This window comes from Scleropages formosus, chromosome 3 (assembly GCF_900964775.1).
Source record: "Scleropages formosus chromosome 3, fSclFor1.1, whole genome shotgun sequence".
Classification (NCBI taxonomy): Eukaryota; Metazoa; Chordata; class Actinopteri; order Osteoglossiformes; family Osteoglossidae; genus Scleropages; species Scleropages formosus.
The window spans coordinates 28243150-28265222 of NC_041808.1; the positions used below are offsets into that span (position 1 = coordinate 28243150).

Sequence of the window (22073 nt, forward strand, 5' to 3'; positions counted from 1 at the left end):
TTGTAGTTAGATATATCACAATTTGTGAAGAATAAAAGCTTCCAGATCTTTGAAGGATGGATGAGGTGGAAGTCTACTTTGCACACTGTACTCCAGGACATCTCATAAAAATTCAATAATGGTTAGATCTGGAGAGGCTATTGAAGGTAGTTGACTTCATCCCAGTGTTCATGAAACCACTTTTGAATTAATTTAGAAGTGTGTATGGAGCTGTTATCCTGGAATATTGTGAGGGAGCACTGTTTGCACCATTGGGTGCACCTGGTCCTGTAAAATGGCATCATATTCCTTGACTATAATGCAACTATGAAGAGCCATCATCGGACCTAATGACTCCCACGAGGTGGCTGCCTATACCAATACCAATCCTCCACCATGTTTAACAGCTGGTAACAGACATTGCGAGTTGAATGCATGGTGTGGTTTTCTCAAAATGTAATCCTGTCCAGATTTAGGAAACGGGGTGAAATATAATTTATCAGACCATATTACTTTTTTCTGTGACTCAAGCATCAGTGTTTTGTGCTCCTTACACCAGGTGATACATCTCTGATTGCTGGCCTTGGATATAAGCGGTTTTACCGAATGACCGAATGAATGGCCACCGTCCCATATGTTCAAGTTTTGTGAAGCTCACAATGTATAGTTTTTATTGAGCCTGGGTCACAGAGGTTCTGATTCAGTTCTCTGGCAAAATATGAGGCTTTTGTTTTGCAGCATTTAGCAACTATTCTGTAAAGTGTCTGTCTCTCAGTTACTGAGAGACAACTGAAGTTACTACTGAGTGAGCTTCAACTTGTGACCACTGTTTCTTTGCCAGCACAGTTTTCCCATGTTTTGTCAATTCTGTCATTTGTTAGAGACTTTTCCCCTTAGTTAAATGTTTTCATTGAGTGTTTCCATTATTTTGTCCAATCCCTGTACGTGAAGAAAACATTATATTAGATACAACTCTTATCTACTTAAGAATTACTATATTCATATGAAGTCCAAAGTACATAAATCAAGAGAAGTTGTTAATTAAGTTTGTTAAACAAATTAAAATGAATTTTATTTTAATGTATTATTACTAGGGGGTGCGGTGGCGCAGTGGGTTGGACTGCAGTCCTGCTGTCCGGTGGGTCTGGGGTTCGAGTCCTGCTTGGGGTACCTTGCGACGGACTGGCGTCCCGTCCTGGGTGTGTCCCCTTCCCCCTCAGGCCTTACGCCCTGTGTTGCCGGGTAGGCTCCGGTTCCCCGTGACCCCGTACGGGACAAGCGGTTCTGAAAATGTGTGTGTGTGTGTGTGTATTATTACTAAGGGGGTGTGGTGGCGCAGTGGGTTGGGCCAGGACCTGCTCTCCGGTGAGTCTGGGGTTCGAGTCCCGCTTGGGGTGCTTTGCAATGGACTGGCGTCCCATCCTGGGTGTGTCCCCTCCCCCTCCAGCCTTACGCCCTGTGTTGCCGGGTAGGCTCCAGTTCCCTGTGACCCCGTAAGGGACAAGCGGTTCCGAAAATGTGTGTGTGTGTGTGTGTGTGTGTGTGTGTGTGTGTGTGTATTATTACTCCAATAAATATAGTGACATCTAAAATGATTAGCATCCTCAGGGTTTTACTGGTTTTTCTTTACATATAAATATTAATATGTGAGAAATACTGTGTTTTCTTCAGCAATATAGGTGTTGGATTTCCTCTTCTACTTAATGAAAACTGATGTGGATGGCAATCCAAAGCCATTTCCCTTAATTTTCAATAAGCTTGGAAATCGCATTGGTTGGGATTTTGGACCATTCCTCCATTCAGAATTTTTACTCATCTTTGACAACCTTTGATCTATGCTTATCGACTGTTATTCTTAGTTCAGGCCACTGGAGAGCTCTAAGGGGTTTAAGTCTAGCGATTCTAACGGCCACTGAAATATGCTGATTTTGTTTTCTGCTAACCATCTCTTTGTTGACTTCAAGATTTGTTTGGGTCCATGTCATGCTAAAAGGCCTTCCTGCATCAAAGATGTTGCCTTCTGGCACTGGTAACAAGGTCTTCACCTAGTGTGTTGATACTTTGTGGAGTTCTTCATGCCATTGCTCTTAACAAGGGCCACACAACCACTTGCAGCAGAATATCCCACAACATCAATGATCCAATTCCATATTTAGCAGTGGGTATTACTTTCCTGCCACCAAAAACATTAAGTTTTGGTCTTATCCAACCATAGCACCCTGTTCCACTGAAAGACAGTGTTTTGCAAATTCCAGCCGTTTGCTTGTTTCTCATTGTCAGAAATAGCTTTTTATGGCAGCCCTTCCAAACACCATGTTATCATGGAGGTAATTTTTCATGTTTGACTCGGAGACTTAGAGACCCCAAGATTACAAAATTCACCGCAGTTATCCAACTGTTATCCTTGTCTTATTTCATGGCTTCCTCGCCATTTTTCCTCAGTGTGCATGTTGGCAAAAGGCACTTGCGTCCTCTTTTTTAAGCACCTTTTTGTGGTTTAGTACTTCATGATTATTGTCCCAGTTTTTCTAATTGGTATGTTTAATTGTTATGTATTTTTGTATAAATGTCCTCATTTGTGGAGATCACGTGTCTCATTTGAATTGTCATTTCTTTACCATTACTCATGACAATGGCTGATGAAAAGTAATTGTTACCCATTTGAAATGGGTTCCTTATAAATTAGATGAATTAGTTTTAGTTTGTATTCCATTTTTTATTTTCTGATACAAACAACAAAGAAGAGAAATGACACAAGCCAGCCAATGATTTTAAAACCTAGATTTAAAAAAAAAAACAGTCTTCATTGGTCATTTTTGTTTTCCAAGAAGTCTACACTGTGCTTTACAGAACTTTATTCAGTGCTCTCACAGTTTAGTTAGTCACTTGTCCTGGTCAGGGTCACAGTGCTATGGAACCAACACTGGAATCACTGGGTGCAAGGCTGAGGGGTTTGCACATGCAAACCTCATACAGACCGAGCTGGATTCAAACATACACCCAAACAGCCCATGTGCTAGGAGGCAGCAGTGCTACCCACTGCACCACCACGCCACCCTTTATTGAATATTCTATAGAGCATTTCAAATGCATGAGCTAAACCTGTTAAATTTATATTGGTTAAATTCTCAACACGCTTAAAACAAGCGATGTGAAAGGTTATAGGTAATAAACAGATTAGAATGCTGCTTTTACATCTATAGTTCACTGCACTTTTTAAATGTACTCTTTGCGTAGTTACGTTTACTGGTAGATTGATTCGCATTTCACCGACTGTGTGCAACACATTGTTGTGTCCTTCTGGTGCCCTTGTATCCTTTGGGCCCCCTGTTCTTGGCTTCTCACATGATGCAGTGTTATCGTGTTATCACATCACCAGTACTCCACATGGCTAAGACTCCCAGAGCGCATGTGCTGCTTTAGGAGCAGGTGTCAGGCTTAGAACCACACAGTTGGAATCTGACTTCAGTCCCAAGACTTGTTAGACCCCAAAAATAGCAGCATGAGCGACAGGCGGCCCCTCCAAATGACTCGGCACAAGTTTGCCTTCCTCACATTGTATCAACACGCTCAAGGCTCCTGGTCAGCTCAACTATATGTGATTGCTGAGCTTTTCTGCTTTTCAGGTAGGCTTCCTCTAGTTTCCTTCTGCTTCTTTTAACATTTAAAATCTGTCCTATACAATGTAGCACTAGAGAAAAGGCACATATACTGTTCAATGGAAAATATTTTCAGTTGTACTTTGTTTTCAATGTCAACCAGGTATTCTGATATATCAGATCTAGTGTTATAATGAACATAGGTTGTGAAATACACTTCTGTATGTATATAGGCAAGTCTTTTGTTTTTAGATGATGGCATATTTATACAGAGTTTCCTGATTTTCCATCTATCTTCTGCCCATTGTCATTTTACACTGGAACTTTTTATTAATAAATATGTTTGAATTCAGCCCTAAAGACAATTTGATTCAGTTATTGAATTAATTTTTTTCTAAACAAGATGTATTTTGAAGATAATTCTAGAAGTCATTCACCTATTGATTTCTGTCACTTTCCTTAAAGGCAGTGATGACACTTATCAAATCAGTGATTTTGGTATTAATTTCAAGTGAGAATTTGCTGTTGTCCACTTGTAGGTAAACACAAAGAGTCACTGTCTGGTCTTACCGGGGGGAAAGGTGAGAGATCGGTTGAAGGCTGGAGCCATGGTGCGCAACGTGGATGATCTGGACTTATGCCTGTCCTCACACCCTCAAACGATCCTTGAAGGCCTCAGGTCCTTCTGCTCTCATCCCAAGTTGATCGATCTGACCCTGAGTGTGAATGGGCGTGAGTTTCCTTGCCATCGAAGTGTGCTGGCCCTCTGTAGCCTCTACTTCCGCTCCATGTTCTGTGGAGATTTTGTGGAAAGTATTGCCGCTAAGGTGGAGTTGCATGATGTGGATCCTGATGTATTCAGCAGCCTCCTTGACTTTGCCTACACTGGAAAACTGACTATCAACCAAGAGAATGTGGAGGGACTCATCCGCACCTCCAGCCAGCTGCAGTTCCAGGCTGTGCGTGCTGTCTGTAGTCGCTACCTGCAGAATCAGATTGATGCCACCAACTGCTTAGGTATCCTGGAGTTTGGGGAGATACATGGTTGCCCAGAGGTGGTTGCTAAGGCTTGGGGTTTTCTTCGGGAGAACTTTGAATCTGTGATACATGGGGAAGAATTCTTGACGCTGGAGAAGGATAGGCTTGTGGCCTGCCTGTCTGCTGAAGGCCTGCAGACTCGGGATGAGTGCACTCGTGTGGAGGCAGTGCTCTCCTGGGTGAGACATCAAGAAGGCTCTCGTCTGCCCTGTCTCCCAGAACTTCTCAGTCTGACACATCTCTCTCTCTTGCCCCATGAGTACATCACTGAAATTCTTCTGAAGGACAGTGCAGTCCTGTTGTCTCGCAGTGCCAGGGAGGTTGTGGAGAGCTCTTGTCGAGAGGTTAGATCTCTGGATCTTGTTGAACAAAACCTTTTTAAACCAGAATTTATGATCCATGTTGATTTTCATATTAGAGATGGTTTGAATTAGAGGAACTGTAATCAATGTAATTAATGGTTTGGAAAGACCATCTTATAATCATTTTGCCATTTATGTAGAATTATACTAACTATTTATATTAAATTCCTTCATTTATTACATTAAATACACATAATACTAACCCCCTCAAATTCTTCTTGAATTTGATTTTCTGTTTTGAATAACATGTTATATTATCGGTGCTTTGTGGTTGAGCATTAATGTTTATTTCTGACTAGTGGAAGTCGACAGTATGTAAGTTAACTTTTTTGCTTTCATTGTCTTTGTATGAGATATTGGATTTGCATCCAGGAGCTTTAGTACAAAGAAGTTCCCAGAGTCCTCAACCAAACCTGCAAGAGGTCCTGTTTGTAATGGGAGGCCGGTCACTTGATGACTCTGATGATGAAGGTGATGAGGAAGAAGAAGGCAGGCCACAAAGAATTCTTCCAAGAAACTGTGCATTCTACAACACAAAGAGCAGTAGGTGACTTTTTCTTATTCCTTATTGAATACAGGGTTATAGGTATTAAAAATTTCTATTTTAAAAATCAATTTTTAGAAATATCTTTTTTTTTAAAATTTCTTTATATTTTAATGCAAAAATAATCTTCTCTTCAGGACAATGGCATCTGCTTCCTGATTTTCCAAATTACAACAAGTGGGGTTATTCTGTGGTCTCACTGAACAATGACGTGTATGTCACAGGTATGCTGAGTGGCGCAGCAAATGTTTTTGTTATTGCGGTAATTGTATAGCACTTCAAAGCAGAACCTGCCCTTTACAACCAAATTCCAGGAGACTTTTAAACTCTGACAATTCCATAGCTGTGGTAGTTATTATGTTGTGGTTTAGCAGTTGTGAAATGAGGATTAAACTGGTGTATGATGACTCCATGAAGACATAAAAGATATGGTACAAAATAGCAGTCATTATAAGAGCTTTTACATACTGATATTTCCTGCCTCAGCAACAATACTGCATTGCATGTAAGCAGTATCTTGGAGTAGAAGGATAGGGCTGACTTTTTATTCTCTATAAAATGCACCCATTTATTAACATGAACATGGGAACATTTCTTTGTTACTACAAATTAAAATGAATATATTATGTAAAAATAAATTATTTTTCTGTTTCCAGTACAGTCAGTTACAAAACTGATCCATTACACATAGCTTTGCAGAAAAGGGCAATTTTAAATACAGTATACACACACATTTTCAGAACCACTTGTCCCATACGGGGTCACGGGGAACCGGAGCCTACCCGGTAACACAGGGCGTAAGGCCGGAGGGGGAGGGGACACACTAATTAAAATTATATGCAAATCTTTATACAAGGACAGAAATGTCATTATATTAGAGAGAGATGTGATTTAAATAGGGCAGGACATTTTATATTATTTTTCGGAGTCATTCCATGGCTTGAAGACTCCTAATATTCTATGAGTTATTGTCACTGCAGGAGGTTCCCGAGGCTCTAGTACTCAGACTTGGTCGACCACAGAGACCTGGAAGTACATCACTCGAGAGGGGAAGTGGGTAACAGTGGCTCCAATGCTGAGGCCCAGAACAAACCACACCTCGGCAGCACTTAACGGAGAGATTTACGTCATCGGAGGTAACAAAACAAATAAGGTCCACTCCATGTGCCGACTTAGAGGTAACGGAATGGAAAAGCTCTGTAAACTCGTTCAATTAATGTCCTCTCAGTAGCTAAACTACCTTTGGGCGTTTCTTGAGGGACCTCTAAGGAAAATTAGGTAGTTGTTTGACTTGAGTAAAAAAAGAATTGGCTTTTGCCCATCATTTGAAAGTGTAAAGCTTTTGCAAGGGTTACTGTTGTAGAATATTAGAAAGAGAAAACAGATGTGAGCCAAATTTCAGTAGCATGTGTGCAAATAACAAGTCTGTTGGAAGGGTTTGGTCACTGGAGCAAGGCCAGGTGTTGCATATGATTGTAAACTTCTCCTTTTCCAGGCACTACGATGGATTGCGTGGAGGTCGAACACTATGACCCCTACAGTGACAGCTGGTCTGTCATAGGTCCCGCTCTGAAATATGTGACAAACTTCACTGCCAGTGCATGCAAAGGAAAGCTCTACTTGATAGGCTCTTGCGCTGTCAAGTACAATGTACTCACTTTGCAGTGCTACAACCCTGTCATTGGTAAGAAAAATACCATCATCTTGTTGCTATATGCTTAGTTTCTACATATGCAATATCCTGTATGAATCAAGGCACAATCTCTTCTTCCTAAAAGGTTATAAATTACATCCTTATACACATCCAAACTGTTTTGTCCAGCAAGAGTTAAAGATCTAAGTTGGCTAAATTTCTTTATTTATTATTACTCTTATGTTAATTTTTTTTAATTTATCTGTTGGTGTGGGTTATGAACTGTTTACTTGGTTTTACCAAATGTACTATGGGGAAGGTGAGGAGGTGTGGGAGCTGGGGCAGGTCAAAGAACAAGAAAACAAAAGCAGCATTCCCTGTGCTATTTTTGTTGATTAACAGCAACAAGCTATTTTTGTTTTTATTTTGTTGATATCTCTGGTGTATGTACTACCACGAAACATCCAAAAAAGCCATTGAATTATCTGGCAGAGTGGAGTCCACTGGAGCTTTTTTCGTAGAATTGACTTTCCTTGATGAACTTTTATACTGAACCAGTATAACAATAATAATAATAATATCATTACCATCATCATTGTCATCATCAGCATCACACATACCAGTATTCAAACATGCTTTAATGAACAGTCACATTCAGCAAAAAAATTCTTAAAAATAAAATCATTGTCAACAACTGCTTGTCCTGAGTGATGTCCGCGGCAAGCCAAGGCCATACCTGGCAACACAGGGCGCAAGGCCAAGGGGTGGGGGGCACACCCAGGATGGGATGCCAGTCTGCCACAAGGCACCTCAGGTGGGCCTTGAGCCCCAAGCTCACCACACAGCAGGCTTCAGCCAAACCTGCTGTGCCACCACACCCCCCCCCCCCCCATTTAAAATAATGTTTTACATAATAATAAATCATCAGAATCCTAGAACTGAAATAAAGTTTGATTTTTGTTTATGTGAACTAGTTTATATTATAGCTTTTCTTTTCCATTCTTTGCAGATGGCTGGAGCATCATTTATTCACCTTTCATTCCCAAATATCTATCCTCTCCTCGTTCTGTCAGTTTGGATGGTGTCATTTACTTAATTGCTGATAATACCAAGAAAGTGTACTGCTATGATCCCGAGGCTAATATGTGGGAAAAGGTCAGTTTTTTTTTTTTCTTTTTGGCAAAATTAGCACGATTATCTTGGTTTCACTCCTAAAAATTTTTATGTAATTCCATGAACAACTGTGTATTTTATTTCTTGTTTTGCTTTCTTTCTCGCCAGGTACAGTTCCTTCACACCCTTCATGAGAATGGGAGCATAGTGGCACTAGGGGGGAAACTTTATGTAACCGGTGGGCACTGGAAGGGCATGGAAGGAGATTATTGGGTTGAGGTGGAGGTGTATAACTGTGCGTCCAGTTCGTGGCATGTTGAATGTTTTCTGCCCAGGCTATGGTTCTACAGTGGGTCATGCTCTGTCTTTGTGGACCCCTTGCAGTGGTCAGAACCATTCCCGCCAGATGAAACTTAAGGGTGGTCACACTAGAAGAACAATGGAGTCAGAGATCATTGCTCTTACTGCTGTATCTGAAACTGTTAAAGATTAACATCTTAAAACTCTGGCAAAATAAGTAACCTCTTGGCTTAATTACCAGCAGTTTTTGTATTCGAAAATGGTGCTGTGTATTCATTGAAAATGTTTTCATGTTATCTGTTAACATTGTTTTCCTTTTGGTTAATTTTCAATAGTATCTTTAAAAAAAAAGGCAGCTTATTTTGTTAACATCGTTGAATATTTAGATTTTTTTTTCTGTTTTTCTTTTATTTCACCCCTCCTGAAACAAATTCTTTTTACCTTTAATTCAAGAGAGTTCGGACAGAGAATGTGACGTCACAGCCCGTTTTGTCTCTTCGCTATAAAATTGTTCTGTTTAAAATCTATGTGTTGTACATCACGCCTAACTGAAATGTTGACCTAGTGAATGAAATACAAAATAAAATGTAGAAAGAAACAGTAACGTCAAGTCAGGAAACCCAAGCGACTCGTTCGCTATGGGATACGCGCTAGCGTTCCGTTTCCATGGTTACCGCGCTGGTAGCGTCCCGTTTCTTAGCATCAGGCGTTCTGTTGCACTCGGAGCCTTGTGTTGTTCCGAACGTGAGCATAAACTCGAAAGAAGCGCATTTGCAGATGAATAAAATTAATTTAAAAATCTCATCTGAGCTGCTTAGAGAGGTTATGCTTTAGTTATTTTTTGTTTTGTTTTTTTCGCTCGTGCGCATAAGCCTTAAGGCACTTCCTTATAACCATATTTAATTTAACTCGATTAAGCTCAACAGAGACAGTCAAGTGGGTTTGAAAGTTCCTATGAGCTCTTGGGGTGAACCGTGTGAGCAGCCCATTGGATTGGAGGCTGTGATTCAGGTTAGTTCTTTTTTTCCAATCTGAAATTGCCATGTGCGTCTGCTTTCTGCGATTTAAAAACAGAACTGAAAGAAAGCTGAGCCCAGAGCCAGGTGTACACACTGCACACACCGTCTTACACGTCCAGATGACAGTAGAGTAATAAAAAACGACACTCGAGTACTGGAATACTTAAAAATGGTAATTAAATTTTGATTTAAAGTTTTACTTACACAAAATAGTCTGAAAGTAAAAAAAAAAAAAAACCTCAAGATTATTTTTATTTAGATTTTACATTTCAATAATATTCTGTTCACAACTTCTTCAATGTACAATATAGTTTTAACTCATGGAAAAGTCTTCAGTCCATTAAATGGTGCTGTCGAAAGACTGTTAGAATAAACAAATGAATTCATGATCACAGTCTGCTAAGCATTATTAACCATTATTTAGCTGTCGCTTTTGTCCAATTCAGCAGCTTACAATATTGAGTTTGTATGCTAACCTCTTTACTCATTTACCCACTTAACCAGCAGTGTTTTTTTTACTGTCACTTCAGCATAAGTACCTTTGGCTTTGATTCTACAGCAGGAGAAGGGATTCAAATCCCTGTGTCCTTTGATTTCAAGAGTGCAGCCAACGAGTGCTACACCTGAATGCCTCAAGTAAAAATTACCAGCTGTGTAAATGAGTAAATCGCTGTAAAACCTTAACACTGTACACTCAAGAATAGCATTAGCTATAAAAACTTGGGGTGACGGCTCTAACCACTCCGCTTACCTGCTGTCCCAAAAGAGTTACATCATTCAGTTGCCATTTAACTGACGGCCTTTATCCAAAGCAATTTCCAATGTTCACACATACAGCAGGGTACTTGCACTGGAACGGTTCATGGCAAAGAGAGTAGGGGACACTTTCAGTCCAGGAGTTGCACACTGCAGTCCGACTCTTACTAGTACTGGCTACTGAACAATGAAATACTGTAACTAATATAGTTGTCAGGCCACCACACGCTAACCAAACAGGGTATTCCATGCAATAGAGTAAATGAACACTTCTGAAGATATTCTGAAATTATTATATTCTGAATTCTGAAACTACACATGGCATATTCACATTGTTGTTTTCTCAGGAAAACCTTAACAAAGATATTGCATCACATTTATACAATTAATAAACATGTTGCTTCAGAAGGCCACTGGTCTCTGCCCTTTGGCTGGCCACCTCATCATTGTACAGGGACATCAGAATCTCTCTGTTGACATGAGCATGAATGCTTATAAGTGTTCCTGGGTTAAAGACTTCTTTTTAACTATTTTTTTTAAACTAAAAATAATATTTCCATATCTTGCTTCCATTACACTTCTAATAACACTGCACGCCTAAAGTCCTCCTGTCATTTAGTGTGATCTATCTTTCTGAATTGTCCAACTTTCTGCTAGCAGTGTACCAGGAAATTGCATTGTGGGCTTTTGCTGTAAATTATTGTGCAGCATCCTGTCTCAATCAAGTAAAACGGGACATCAAGGGTCCTTTTAGGGTTGGACCATGTGCTGTGGAGTCAGATTCAACCGTCATGGTAAGGAAGCGTAAAACAGTTGTTGACCATTGCATTTGTCGTCTTTGAATTGCAAGCGTTTAAGCCCTGCATACCATAAACTGGATTTTGAATGTACAATGAAGTGAGCAGTAGAGTTGGGAGGCACCGATGTTTCCCACTGCGCCACCATGCTGCTGTTTAGAAAGAGGAAAATGGCAGATGCATTTTTTCATAAAACTCTGGCATATTGCACAGATGACTGCCAGCATGAAATATTAATGAAACTATATTTTTTTGGCGACTATGTCCTTGAACTGCACAACTACCACAGTGGCTGCATGTGGCCTTAATATTTTACAATGTGCACCTGCTATCTCGCCCATCTGTAACTCAGAATATCAATTATTGTGGAGTTCTTCAATGCATCTTCATCCAGTGCTTTTTGCTTTGTAACTTTGAGTTTTTTGGTACTTCCTTTCTATTGTTTTCATAATATGAAATGAATGAATTCATATGAAAATCTTCTAGCTGTCATGTTTCCCGAAGGACAGGAGACTGGACTCAAGTGCAGGTGTGGGGTTTATTTAAGGCTAGACAAGAGAGGGGTCAGGGGACAGGCAGTGGTCAGTCGTGGCACGATCGTAGTCCGAAGGGGTACCGGGATTCAGAGCCAGAGAGATGAGAGCAAAGGTCAGGGAGCCAAGGGAAACCCCAAGGGGGTCTGGGACAGGAAAGGGTCTGAGTAAAACCATTAATGCAACGCACACACGGAAATAGGAGAGCAACATCCAGAGGAGGTCCCGCAATCTGTCCTCTAACAGGCAGCTCCTTTTATTGCCTGCTGCTGGGATCACAGGCAGGTGCAGGTGACGAGTGCCCAGCCGAGGGCGTGACACTAGCAAACCATAATTACATGATTATTACCAGACCAATCAGGCTTCACTTTCAGCTGCACCACTCTGGGAAAGGCCGTTCGTCACTCAGATTACTGCAAATAAAGACATGGCTGCAGGATTCATGTTGGCTGTAAAGGACTTGTGTGCGTGTCAGTCACTTCTGTGCCAAATGTATGTGTGTGTATGAGATAGAGCATGTTACCCCCAAGTCCGTTGCTCTGGCTGGCCTGTTGTAGCGGCCCCACAATGCTAATTTGCCCACTGGAAAAATTCCCAATTCCCCCAATGGCCATTCCAGCATTGGTTCATGGTAAGTATATTTCTTATAGGTAGTGCAGTGGCAGGAGCGTGATTCTATACAACCTTTAGGGTTAGTCGTTACTGATAATGAGTGAGATAAAATCCTTGCACAAAGTAACTCTAACTTTCCCATGAAAGAAATTGTAACTATATAATTATATCAGCTGCCAAAATTTACAAAATTGATTTTATTTGTGGAGGGTTGTACCTCCCAGAAAAACTTGTGGACTGCATGGATGTCTCTTGAAAAAAAGTGGTGCTATATAAAGGGGGCAGCTGGTGGTGTAGTGGTTATAGCTGCTCCCTTTGAACCCAAAGGTTGAAGGTTTGATCCCCACATCTGCCTGCAGTACCCTTGAGCAAGGTATTTACCCTTAGTTGCTCTAATAAAATTACCCAGCTCTACAAATTGGTAAATAATTGTAGGTAGACTAGTATTGTAAGTTGCTTTGGAGAAAAGTACCAGCTAAATGAGTTGTTCACTGATAGATTTTTTTTTGGGCTGGGGGACAATTTCCAGGACATTATGAATGACTTGCGAGAGGACATGGTGATTAGCTGGAGTGTCCCAGAACTTCTGAGAGACTTTAGAAGTTCATGTGGACCTTCTCCAGGTATGGGCCCCTAGAATCACCACCACCATTCACCGTACTAGTGGCCACTAGATAAGCAACATTATAATGATATTTTCATTTATATGGCTGGGAATTTTGCTGTAGCAACTCAGAGTAAATATCTTCATGAAAGAAAACTAGAGCAGGAGAAGGGACTGGACCCTGGAAGGCCACCTGCTGTTCCTGCTGCTTGTTCAGCGTTTCTAACTTTAAACTGTGTTGCTGAAAATAGTAGGCTTTATCTACTTCAAAAATTGTGGAAAACTACGGAACAGAGCAGTTGCGAGGGGGTCTTTCTGAAATGTCACTAATGGATTTTCCTGATGAGTGGCTCTGACTGCAGAAGCTGGCAGAGTCTCTGGTGCACTCTGGCAGCAGTGGGGAAGAAACATCATTGATGCTTTCGGAAGAAGGCCCTTGCCCATCTGCCGTGCCCATCCCTGTTTGCATCCACCAGATTGCCACTCACAACCTTGCTGAGCAACCTCCAGGTATATAATCTCTTTTCAGAAATCAAACCTGGGATATTTATGAATGTGACATAAATTTTATGTGCAATATTGTATATGACACTTGTTGGGTCGTTAGCAGTGTATTAACAAAACAAAAAATGCGTGTCAAACACAAGAATACTTATTCTGCTCTGATATATCAAGCTGGAGCTCATTGCCCAGCAGAGGGTTTTGTAGCCAAAAGTGACTCAGATAGTCATGTAAAGTCTTGTGCTATGGCACAGGTCAACGTTAAGACCGCAGAGAGAAAGGAAATAACGGAATTTGAAGCAGTGAAAAGCATGACCCTGCTGAGCAAACTGAATGGACATGCTTGTGTAGGTATGATTGTAAACCCAACAGTCTCTGTCTTAGTCCCTGGCGAAGGGATGCAGAGGGTCTCCTTGCAGGATGAAAACGGGCTCCTGAAGGGCCCGGTGTCTCAGACCCATATGGACCAGGACCAGCTCCTTGTCAAGCAGACAGCACTCAGTGACAGGGTAGGCTCACTCTCACTCCTGCCATTTCCTTGTTGCCAACACATCATCTCCAAGCCAGCTAAAACCACAGTCAAACATGAAGGAATCATTATGCAGCTTATAAAGGTCATTTGTTTTTATTAGCATAATTCTGGAGGGGAATCAACTGCCTTTCAACATTATGTAATGATACAGTGTACCCAACTGTAATTTGAATTCTAAATTGCTTATCTGCTATAGCTGTTCAAGGTGTGAGGGATTGGATTTGACTGGAAGGTGGCTTCAGTCCCAGTTATTACCAGGTAACCACATGTTCCAGGAGACACTGTTTTGGCAGTGTATAGTGTCCTCATCTGCCATGTTATTTATTAGGTGAGATCGGAGGAGCAAACATTCCTAATAAATTGAGAGCATGATAGAGCTCCCCTGGGCTTCATTGGTCACTGCAGATCCTGGAAATACTGGTGCCGTGTGCAAGAATGTTGAAGCTGAGATCAAGAAAAACAACCACACTGTCCCAATTGATTGGGAAAGAGCAAAATTGCTTTGAAATACAATATGTACACAGCAAACATTAGTTCTGTTCATTTCAGCTGAGGAGGGAAAACCCTTATGAATTGTATAAACATACACAGCAGTGAAGTTTCATGTAAAGTGAGTGTTTCCTTATGCAACAAGATGTATTTATTACTGTTTAAAGTTTGTTGGCTCTCATGAACTGGGAAAATAACTTTCTTCTTTTTTTAACTGGGAAGGGTCACCAGCTCATGTTTTGTTATCAAGTACAGTTTTTCATTCCTTTCTCCTTTTTTTGCCAAATTGTGTGGGATGAAAGCAAATTATGGGAAAGTTGGTCAATTCAATTTTTTCATAAGTGCTTAAACAATCCCCTTTTGGTAGTTTAAGCCCAAACCAGACCCCTGCCCATTCATTCCAGCTTTACCCTTAGCTGATTCCCTCCTCTCACCTAGTGGCTGCTGTATTTAGGGAAAAATTAGTAAGTCAGAAGACTGCTCTCCAGGGGTTTCCGGAGAAAAGGCTCATTTTTCATGCTGTACAAAGCAGCAGTTTGTGATAACACTGCCCCCCTTTTGCTGCCTAATTCCAATGAACTCCAACTGGTAATTTACTACTGGAATGTATTTTAAATTCCTGCTATAAATAAAACTTAATTGGGCTGGTATACAGAGAAAATTTATTTATGCTCTACATATTTTGGACAGGTTAGCGGAGATCCCCCAGAACGTGGAAGGGAACAAGTGCAGCAAAATATTTTTAGCAGCTATTTTCTGAGGCAACTAAACACAAAGAGCAAGTTTCTGACAAAACTGGTCTCAGAAACATGTTTGAACGCACGGACAGAAACCAAGAATCTGTTAATCTAATGGGGGCAGAGAATTTCCTAATTAGTGGAAGTCGAGACATTAAAATTCCCGAGTCTGAAGGACGTTTTTCAGCTTTACATCTTGTGCCAGCTGTGCTCATCAATTCACGTATATTGTCAGAAAGCATTTTTGCTGCGACGCTTCACTTTTTGGCACTGGGCTGACACGTTGGCGCTTTGCAATAACCAAGATCTTGGAGAGACTTCCTGGGGATAGCTGTCTGTGGTGTGCGCCCCGGGCCAGTGAGTGCTGCCAGATCTCTGCCCACCTTTTGCTCTTCTACGTCCGTTGTGTTCCACTCCTTGGACTTGCAATGCTGCAGGGAGAGCACCAGCTGCACACGATCCATTGCATTTGTCAAGCCTGGTTAGGGACCATGTCAGTTACTGCATCCTTGACTGCTCCCTGTAATCTTCTCAGGTTTTGTGTATTTAAACAAACCTTAGTATGAACAACTCACAGCTGAACCACTTACCTTCGTGAATTCAACCCAAGTGTCCATTCTTCTAAAGAGAACGGTGTGCAGCAGTACACTGGCTATATTTGTTGCTTTTTATTTGTTGCAGAGCGGTAGGTGTCAGCATGATGGGATTAAATTTTTTGAGAACCTGGAATTAAGTGCATTTCATTTTTGTGTTATAACTTTTTTTTTTCATTTGGTGTGTGTGTGTGTTTGAGTTTTATACTTCAGATGTTCTACCTTCAACAGGGATCTACTGCTCTGTAGGATACAAAATTAATCTTTGGGTGCCATCTTTCAAGCTTTTTGTTTGGAAGGAGAATTAAAAACTAGTTTATTACAATGTATGAGCCTCTTTTTTTTCTTTGTCTATCTTTATATCAGTTTCGAGTAAGGTCTTTAATAAAAGAAGGTACAAAGTCAACAAGAGAAAGCTTTTTTTGTGTGTGTAATTAGTTTTTATGGCTATAATGCAGCATTGTAAATGTATAACTTTTGGTCTGTGATCTGAAATCCTAAGCTGTGTGGTTGACATATTCCAGCAGGACAAATATAACTTTAATACTAAGTCAGTACTGAATTAGTATTGGAATAGGAAAAGATTTGCTAAAAGACTGTTGCACTACAGTTTTAAATAATATAAGAAAAACTGAAGCGTGTCATTAATGTTTGATATATTTATTCATTATTACTTGGTCATCCCAACAATTAACGTTCCATACCATACCAACTTTCACCATTCTTTCAGCGTATTAGATAACATCAGATGCTTTCTAGCAGATATGTTAGCAGTGGGTACAGTTATAACCCTTTGAATGGCTAGTGCTCCTGAGTATTACCATCTGGAGAACATCGCATTTCTCATTAATCTTGACTGAACATCCAACTTCACTCTTGTCAAAGACTGAGGAGACTTTAAAGGAATCTTGTGGTCTGAGGTAAATGGGTTTGTTCCCTTTGACCTCTTCAGCTGGAGTCTTTGCGCCAGATGTTGAACAAGTCCTTGCTATAGTTTTTCTTAATTAGTTCTGTGGATCGAAAATTAACTGGTTCAGTTCAGAATCTCCGATTTGGATATTCTCCCTTTGCAATTCAGAGCGCCGCTGCTTTACTCTGCTCCTGGGGGAGAAATGTACCGTTTTTTGGCTGTTGGGGAATTTGAGATTGAAGGGTTTATGCTGCTCTGTAGAGTCACCTCAACGCCTGGTGAACTGTGAAAATTGTCCATGAACCCAAATGAACCTTGACCCAGTTTTGGAAAGCTGGATAGTCTCAGGGGATTAGGAGAACAAGTTGGGGTGACCTCTGACCTGTGTGTTGATTTTGAAATTGTGCCAGCTTGCAGTTTCTCAAACAGAGCGACTGAGTGTGTACATTGTACAGCTCCACAGCAGCCTTAGTGAAGGCTCAGGCGAATGAATACGTTCTTAACGTTCATTGTGTGAAGAAAAAACACATGAGATAAAATCCCCCTTCCCACAGTAACACAATCATACAACATGACTGGGACAAAGTGCATTTAAAAGCATCATCTCAAATTAAATGAAGAACAAGGGTGATGTTAATGGATGTAAACACTTTTTGGGCCTGCTGTTAAATGATTCATCTACAAAACTATAACACACACCTGTCTATTTAAGATTTATTGTTATGGGATAATGCTGTTTACTTGGAAAAAGTCCTAGTGTCAGCTTCAGATCTATCTGAAAATTTTAATAACACTGATTTTTTTTTTTTTTTTCTTGGCCAAACGATTAGTTTTTTCCATGATTATTTTGAGAAACAATGTTAAACATTTTTCAAGGCCTATAAGCTGAAAGCGTTTTCTGGGATTTTTTTTGCTCTGTTGTTGCCCCAGTTTCACTTTCATGCCTACTTAAAATAATGCTGCATATATTTGTAAGCCATTCTAAACCCTTCATCCTAAACAAATGTGTTCAAAATTTGGACAGCGTTCATTTTCATTCCTGCCCCCCACTCAAGTCAGTATTAATCCAGCCTTGCTTTTGAGCATTCCTTTACTTTATACAGAAAAATACGTAAATGCAGTAATCCAACATGTGGAAATGGTTTGGAATATTGATAGAGAAATCATTCCCTGTTGGGACTGTTTTTGTGTGAATGGTTCTAAACAGACCATGGTCTTGTGACCTGGAAGGAACCTACAGGCTCAGATTCATAAGGCTGTTTGATTTGCCCCATGTCCCAAAGTACTCCCTAGGGTCCCCGGTGACATCGGTCTCTCTCACGGCACACACAAGCAGCACAAACTTGCTTGCGCGTGCGCCACGAGGGAGGCCGAGGCCCAGCTTGTTGCCCCGCGTTGTGTAATTCCCACTGGTGACACATAAACAGCTTTCACAATCAGCTGGGGTTCTGCTGTGGGGCCAGTGCCAGAGGCGCTGTTTTGGGGAGAGGGAGGGTAGATTGTTGGAGTGGGATAGTAAGGTACAGGAACGAGGGATTGGACATCCGCTCCAGCTGTGTTTAGGAATCTGACAGATAGTGCACACCATTAATTCCCTTTATTAAGCCTCTGGGTGTAGGCCAAGCCAGAGAAGTGAAAAAAATGGGAAAACGTTCACAGCTGTAACCCTTTCCATGCTGTTGGTGCTGTGAATGGGCCAGGTGCGTGAACATGCAGGTGTTCCTACCGGGACCTCACACACTTAGACTAACATTTTAACTAGATGAGTAAGTCGGAAAAGTGGTCTTCCCACGGAGCGTAATGACATCCGATGAGTTGGAACCGAGATCTGCAGTGCAACCAGCCTTTGACCTGCAATCACAACACACTTTGGACATATTTCTGCAAAAGGCAGGTGATTGCAGTTTCATTTTCAGAAATGGCTAATTACTGAATGTTGACCTTCAACTATTAACTTTCAGCGGGACGAAGTGACTGAAGAAATGATTTCAAAAGGGTTACTTGAATGCTTTGTCTTTGCCTAAACGATAAAAAAGAAAAATGACAGAAAACAATGCAAGCAACTTTGTAATAAAAATTGATTTAGAAAGGCGCCACAGCTGCTATTCTGAAATCGTAAGTCATTTGGTAAAAATGATAATAGTGGTAAGTGTAAAAATCGAATAAATGTATTATGTAACAAATCCCGTGAAAGCAAAAAAGGAAAAAAGCCGACTAAAAGCAGTATTGAGAAAGTCATGTGAGCACAAGGGTATAAATCTGCAGACATGCAACAAAGCCATGTTTGACTTTCCTCATGGGTACAAGAGGGTACTGGGGGTGAGTTGTGCAAAAGGAGTCTGTAAACAATATTGACTGGTGACTCGCTCTCTTTGGGGTGACAGTTAAATGGAGGGGGTGCTTTTTACAGCTGCCATATGTGAGTGATGCTGAATAATGAATTCAGGCTCAGCTGGCGAAAGGGTTGGTTAGATTTAATGGTGCGAGCAGAGCAAGATGGGAGGACCTCTGCAGCAGGCCATCATTGCGCCCCCTTGGGGCCTTTCTCCACAGAGCATGGCTAATCCAGACCAGCCGCGGGCCCTGGCTTTATGGCAGATCTGGGAGCAGGTATAAAAAAACTCGGGGCTGCTTAGAGTTGGCAAGAAGCCCTCATTGATAGCAGCCATGTTAGCATGTGACGCGAAACTGCCCCTGGCCTCTGGTATTGGACCCAGAGCTCGCAGGTTTGATCCACACCTCTGGCTGCAGTACCCTTGAGCAAGGTACTTACCCTTGATTGCTCCAGTAAAATTACCCAGCTGTATAAATGGGTATATAATTGTAACCTCAATATTGTAAGTTGCTTTGGAGAAAAATGTCAGCTTAATGAATAAATGTAAACATATCAGGGTGGAGTTAGCATTGTCTTTTGTTATAGGTGTGAGGAAGAAGGATGGAGAGTTGGCTTTTTACACCCGTTCACTTAAGGCAGCCATACATTGTATAAAACGGCGCAGTATTGAGATTTCACTGGTCATTGTACAGGACAAACTGCATATATAGTGTAAAACGGGGGAATTTAAGTCATCTATATCTTCTCCATGCACAAGTCCACCAGCATCTCGTCAACACCAACATTAATCTTTGTTTCACCATCATCATTGAGCTGACCTTAAATAAATTATCGGCGGTCTGTACACAAACCATGATGTATCATCTCGTGCACTTCAAGAGCCACCATCGTAATTGCTGGAGATCACGTTTATGAAGATAATTGAAATTAATGAATTCTTGAACTTGCTCTGTTTAACTTACCATGTCCTTATCTGACTTTCCAGCTCGAGGATTTCACACCAGTTGTAATTAGTCTGTATCTGCAAAATCGAGTCCAAGTCATGCAGAAATTACACATTTTTATCTGGTTTTAGCGGATGGAGGTTCTCTACAGTGCAATTTTTCTGGAGAAATACTGTCACGCTGTTGTTTATGCTTTCGGAGTGATGAAACACTGGATTTGACGTCCTGTAGCATCTTCCAAACTGGCTCTCGACAAAATCTCATCCATGGCTGGTATTTATCCTGGTGGCGACTGCAAACTAAGACTTGGCCAGGAAACTGCAGAATGAGCATTTTGCAAGACTACTGCAGAACACTTGAAAATCTTGGTGTCAGTGATTCTCCAGCATGCAGTTTTATTAGCACATAGACCTGTTTATTAAATAATATTAAATTATTCTCAAAGTTTACTAATGTAAAGCAATTGGTTGACATACGATTGATAATTACTGTTATATTAACACAAACGAGCTGATGTTGGAACTGCTGAACAATGCGCTTCAATCTGCACAATGACACACTGAGCTGCTTGTCATGTCAGGATAAAGTGTGGCCAGGGGGTGAAATCAAAGCATCTCACATGAAAAGGGGGTCTAGCAAAGAGGAAAAAGAAAGTGCATCCTCTTTCAACTCTGTGCTTTTAAATATCATAACCAAACTATCCATAAATTTATGACATGACTTTACTTTTAAGTTCAATGAAATGGAAAATCTGCACAATGGGGTGTTTTTTTCTTAGGGTACTATCTTCAGTCTGTGCATGATCACCAGCTTTACACCTTTACCACTTGTACCTTCTTAAATGAAGAGCATGCTTTCATCGACTTACTATCTTGAGTGATGTATTTTCCATTACTGAAATTTGCACTGACTACTGCCCTCGGGATATTTTTATTATTTCAGTAAAATATTTGGTGGGCATTTGGATTGTTATTAAGGAAAATGTAAGTGAACCCATGAGGAAAGACATCCTTTGACAGTTTGAAGGAAATATATTGTAGATATTAAATGCACCATCTGGTAGCGGTAAAAATACTGCCCTAACTGGTTGTTAGGAGGTGCAGCATTCTCTTCAGAACTGAACAAACGCATCCCCATGTTTGATTATATGAGCAGGACTGCTCACACACTGCCATATTTCTCACAAGAACCAAGCTGCTGTTGCAGTTGCTCACACATTAAAAGGCTTCTTTTAAGCATTTCTACGTTTCAGGTGCAATTCCACATCACCTCATCACTGACTTTTATCATTTGTCTGCATTCAGCTGTATCAGTGAAGCATGGTGCAATACAATTATGTTGCCAAACTGGTGTTACAAACTCAGTTTCTAGAAGACTTAAACATGTAAATGAAACAAAGCCCTTGAGTTTGGAATTACTCAGTGATTGTGTTGAACAGCTTGTTGTGTTAAAGTGGCGTTAAACACCACGCTGTCGTATGTACAAAGTTACGGAGAGGTTCAGAGGCGCAGGAAAGGCGTTTGAATACTTACGTGTGTTATATGCACGCACTGCATATTGTCTCTTTCAGAGTCCTTCAGCGAGCATACAGCCTTCTTACTTTGCTAATGTGAACTGCCTGAGAATGGTTTGCTAGTTCACTGCTTCTTGGCTGTGAATAGCACTGTTTTTAAAACCTCTGTAAAATCCTTGTGTGTCACTGCTGTGCATTCCAGGCTTACATTTAGTATGATTTGTTCCACCCTATTCAGCTGTTGCACTTATTGATTTAAAAATGCCAAAACTCTTAAAAACTAATGGGTGAAACACTCTTCTGTAGTTCCCAGATGTTTGCAGAAGTGCCTTATAATCCAGCCGCTGCAGATTTCCTTTTATTTTCACTATGTTCCTACTCCCTGCCTGGTCCCTAGAAGCTGTCACCTTAACAATGAGCAGTGAAAAATTACCTTATGCTCTACAAAGACTTCTACCCATGGAATGGGGTGCAAGTTTGTCTTTTTTTTGTAGTTTGTGGAACAGAACTCTTAAATGGCCATTTGCAATGTTTTATTAACAGGGATCAGGCTTTTGGCTCTAGCACCAAACAGTGAGGCCATTGTCCCAGCTGCTTATTGAGCCTGCTGGAGAGATTAAGCACCCAGAG

The 22073-nt window shown here is 40.9% G+C and overlaps 2 protein-coding genes across 3 annotated transcripts in view; both read left to right on the forward strand.

The window, feature by feature from the left end:
* The first annotated feature begins 3544 nt into the window (after positions 1-3544).
* klhl30 (kelch-like family member 30) lies at positions 3545-8752 on the forward strand. Of its 2 annotated transcripts, XM_018738587.1 has the most exons (9): positions 3545-3605; positions 4118-4795; positions 4877-4960; positions 5332-5521; positions 5660-5746; positions 6503-6700; positions 7018-7206; positions 8165-8310; positions 8437-8752. In XM_018738587.1, the coding sequence occupies exons 2-9, from the start codon at positions 4187-4189 to the stop codon at positions 8683-8685; spliced, it is 1752 nt and encodes a 583-aa protein (XP_018594103.1). In that variant the 5' UTR covers positions 3545-3605; positions 4118-4186; the 3' UTR covers positions 8686-8752. The 2 variants fall into 2 exon arrangements, with proteins under 2 accessions (XP_018594103.1, XP_018594101.1); XM_018738585.1 differs by having other exon boundaries at positions 4118-4960; positions 6503-6658.
* A 554-nt stretch (positions 8753-9306) lies between these two features.
* The window catches only part of crocc2 (ciliary rootlet coiled-coil, rootletin family member 2), a 50981-nt gene continuing 38214 nt past the window's right edge, over positions 9307-22073 (forward strand). Inside the window, exons 1-3 of the mRNA XM_018738678.1 lie at positions 9307-9579; positions 13252-13399; positions 13775-13899. Of these exons, the coding sequence (XP_018594194.1) occupies positions 9523-9579; positions 13252-13399; positions 13775-13899 (330 nt within the window). The 5' untranslated portion in view covers positions 9307-9522. The remainder of the gene's footprint in view (positions 9580-13251; positions 13400-13774; positions 13900-22073) is intronic.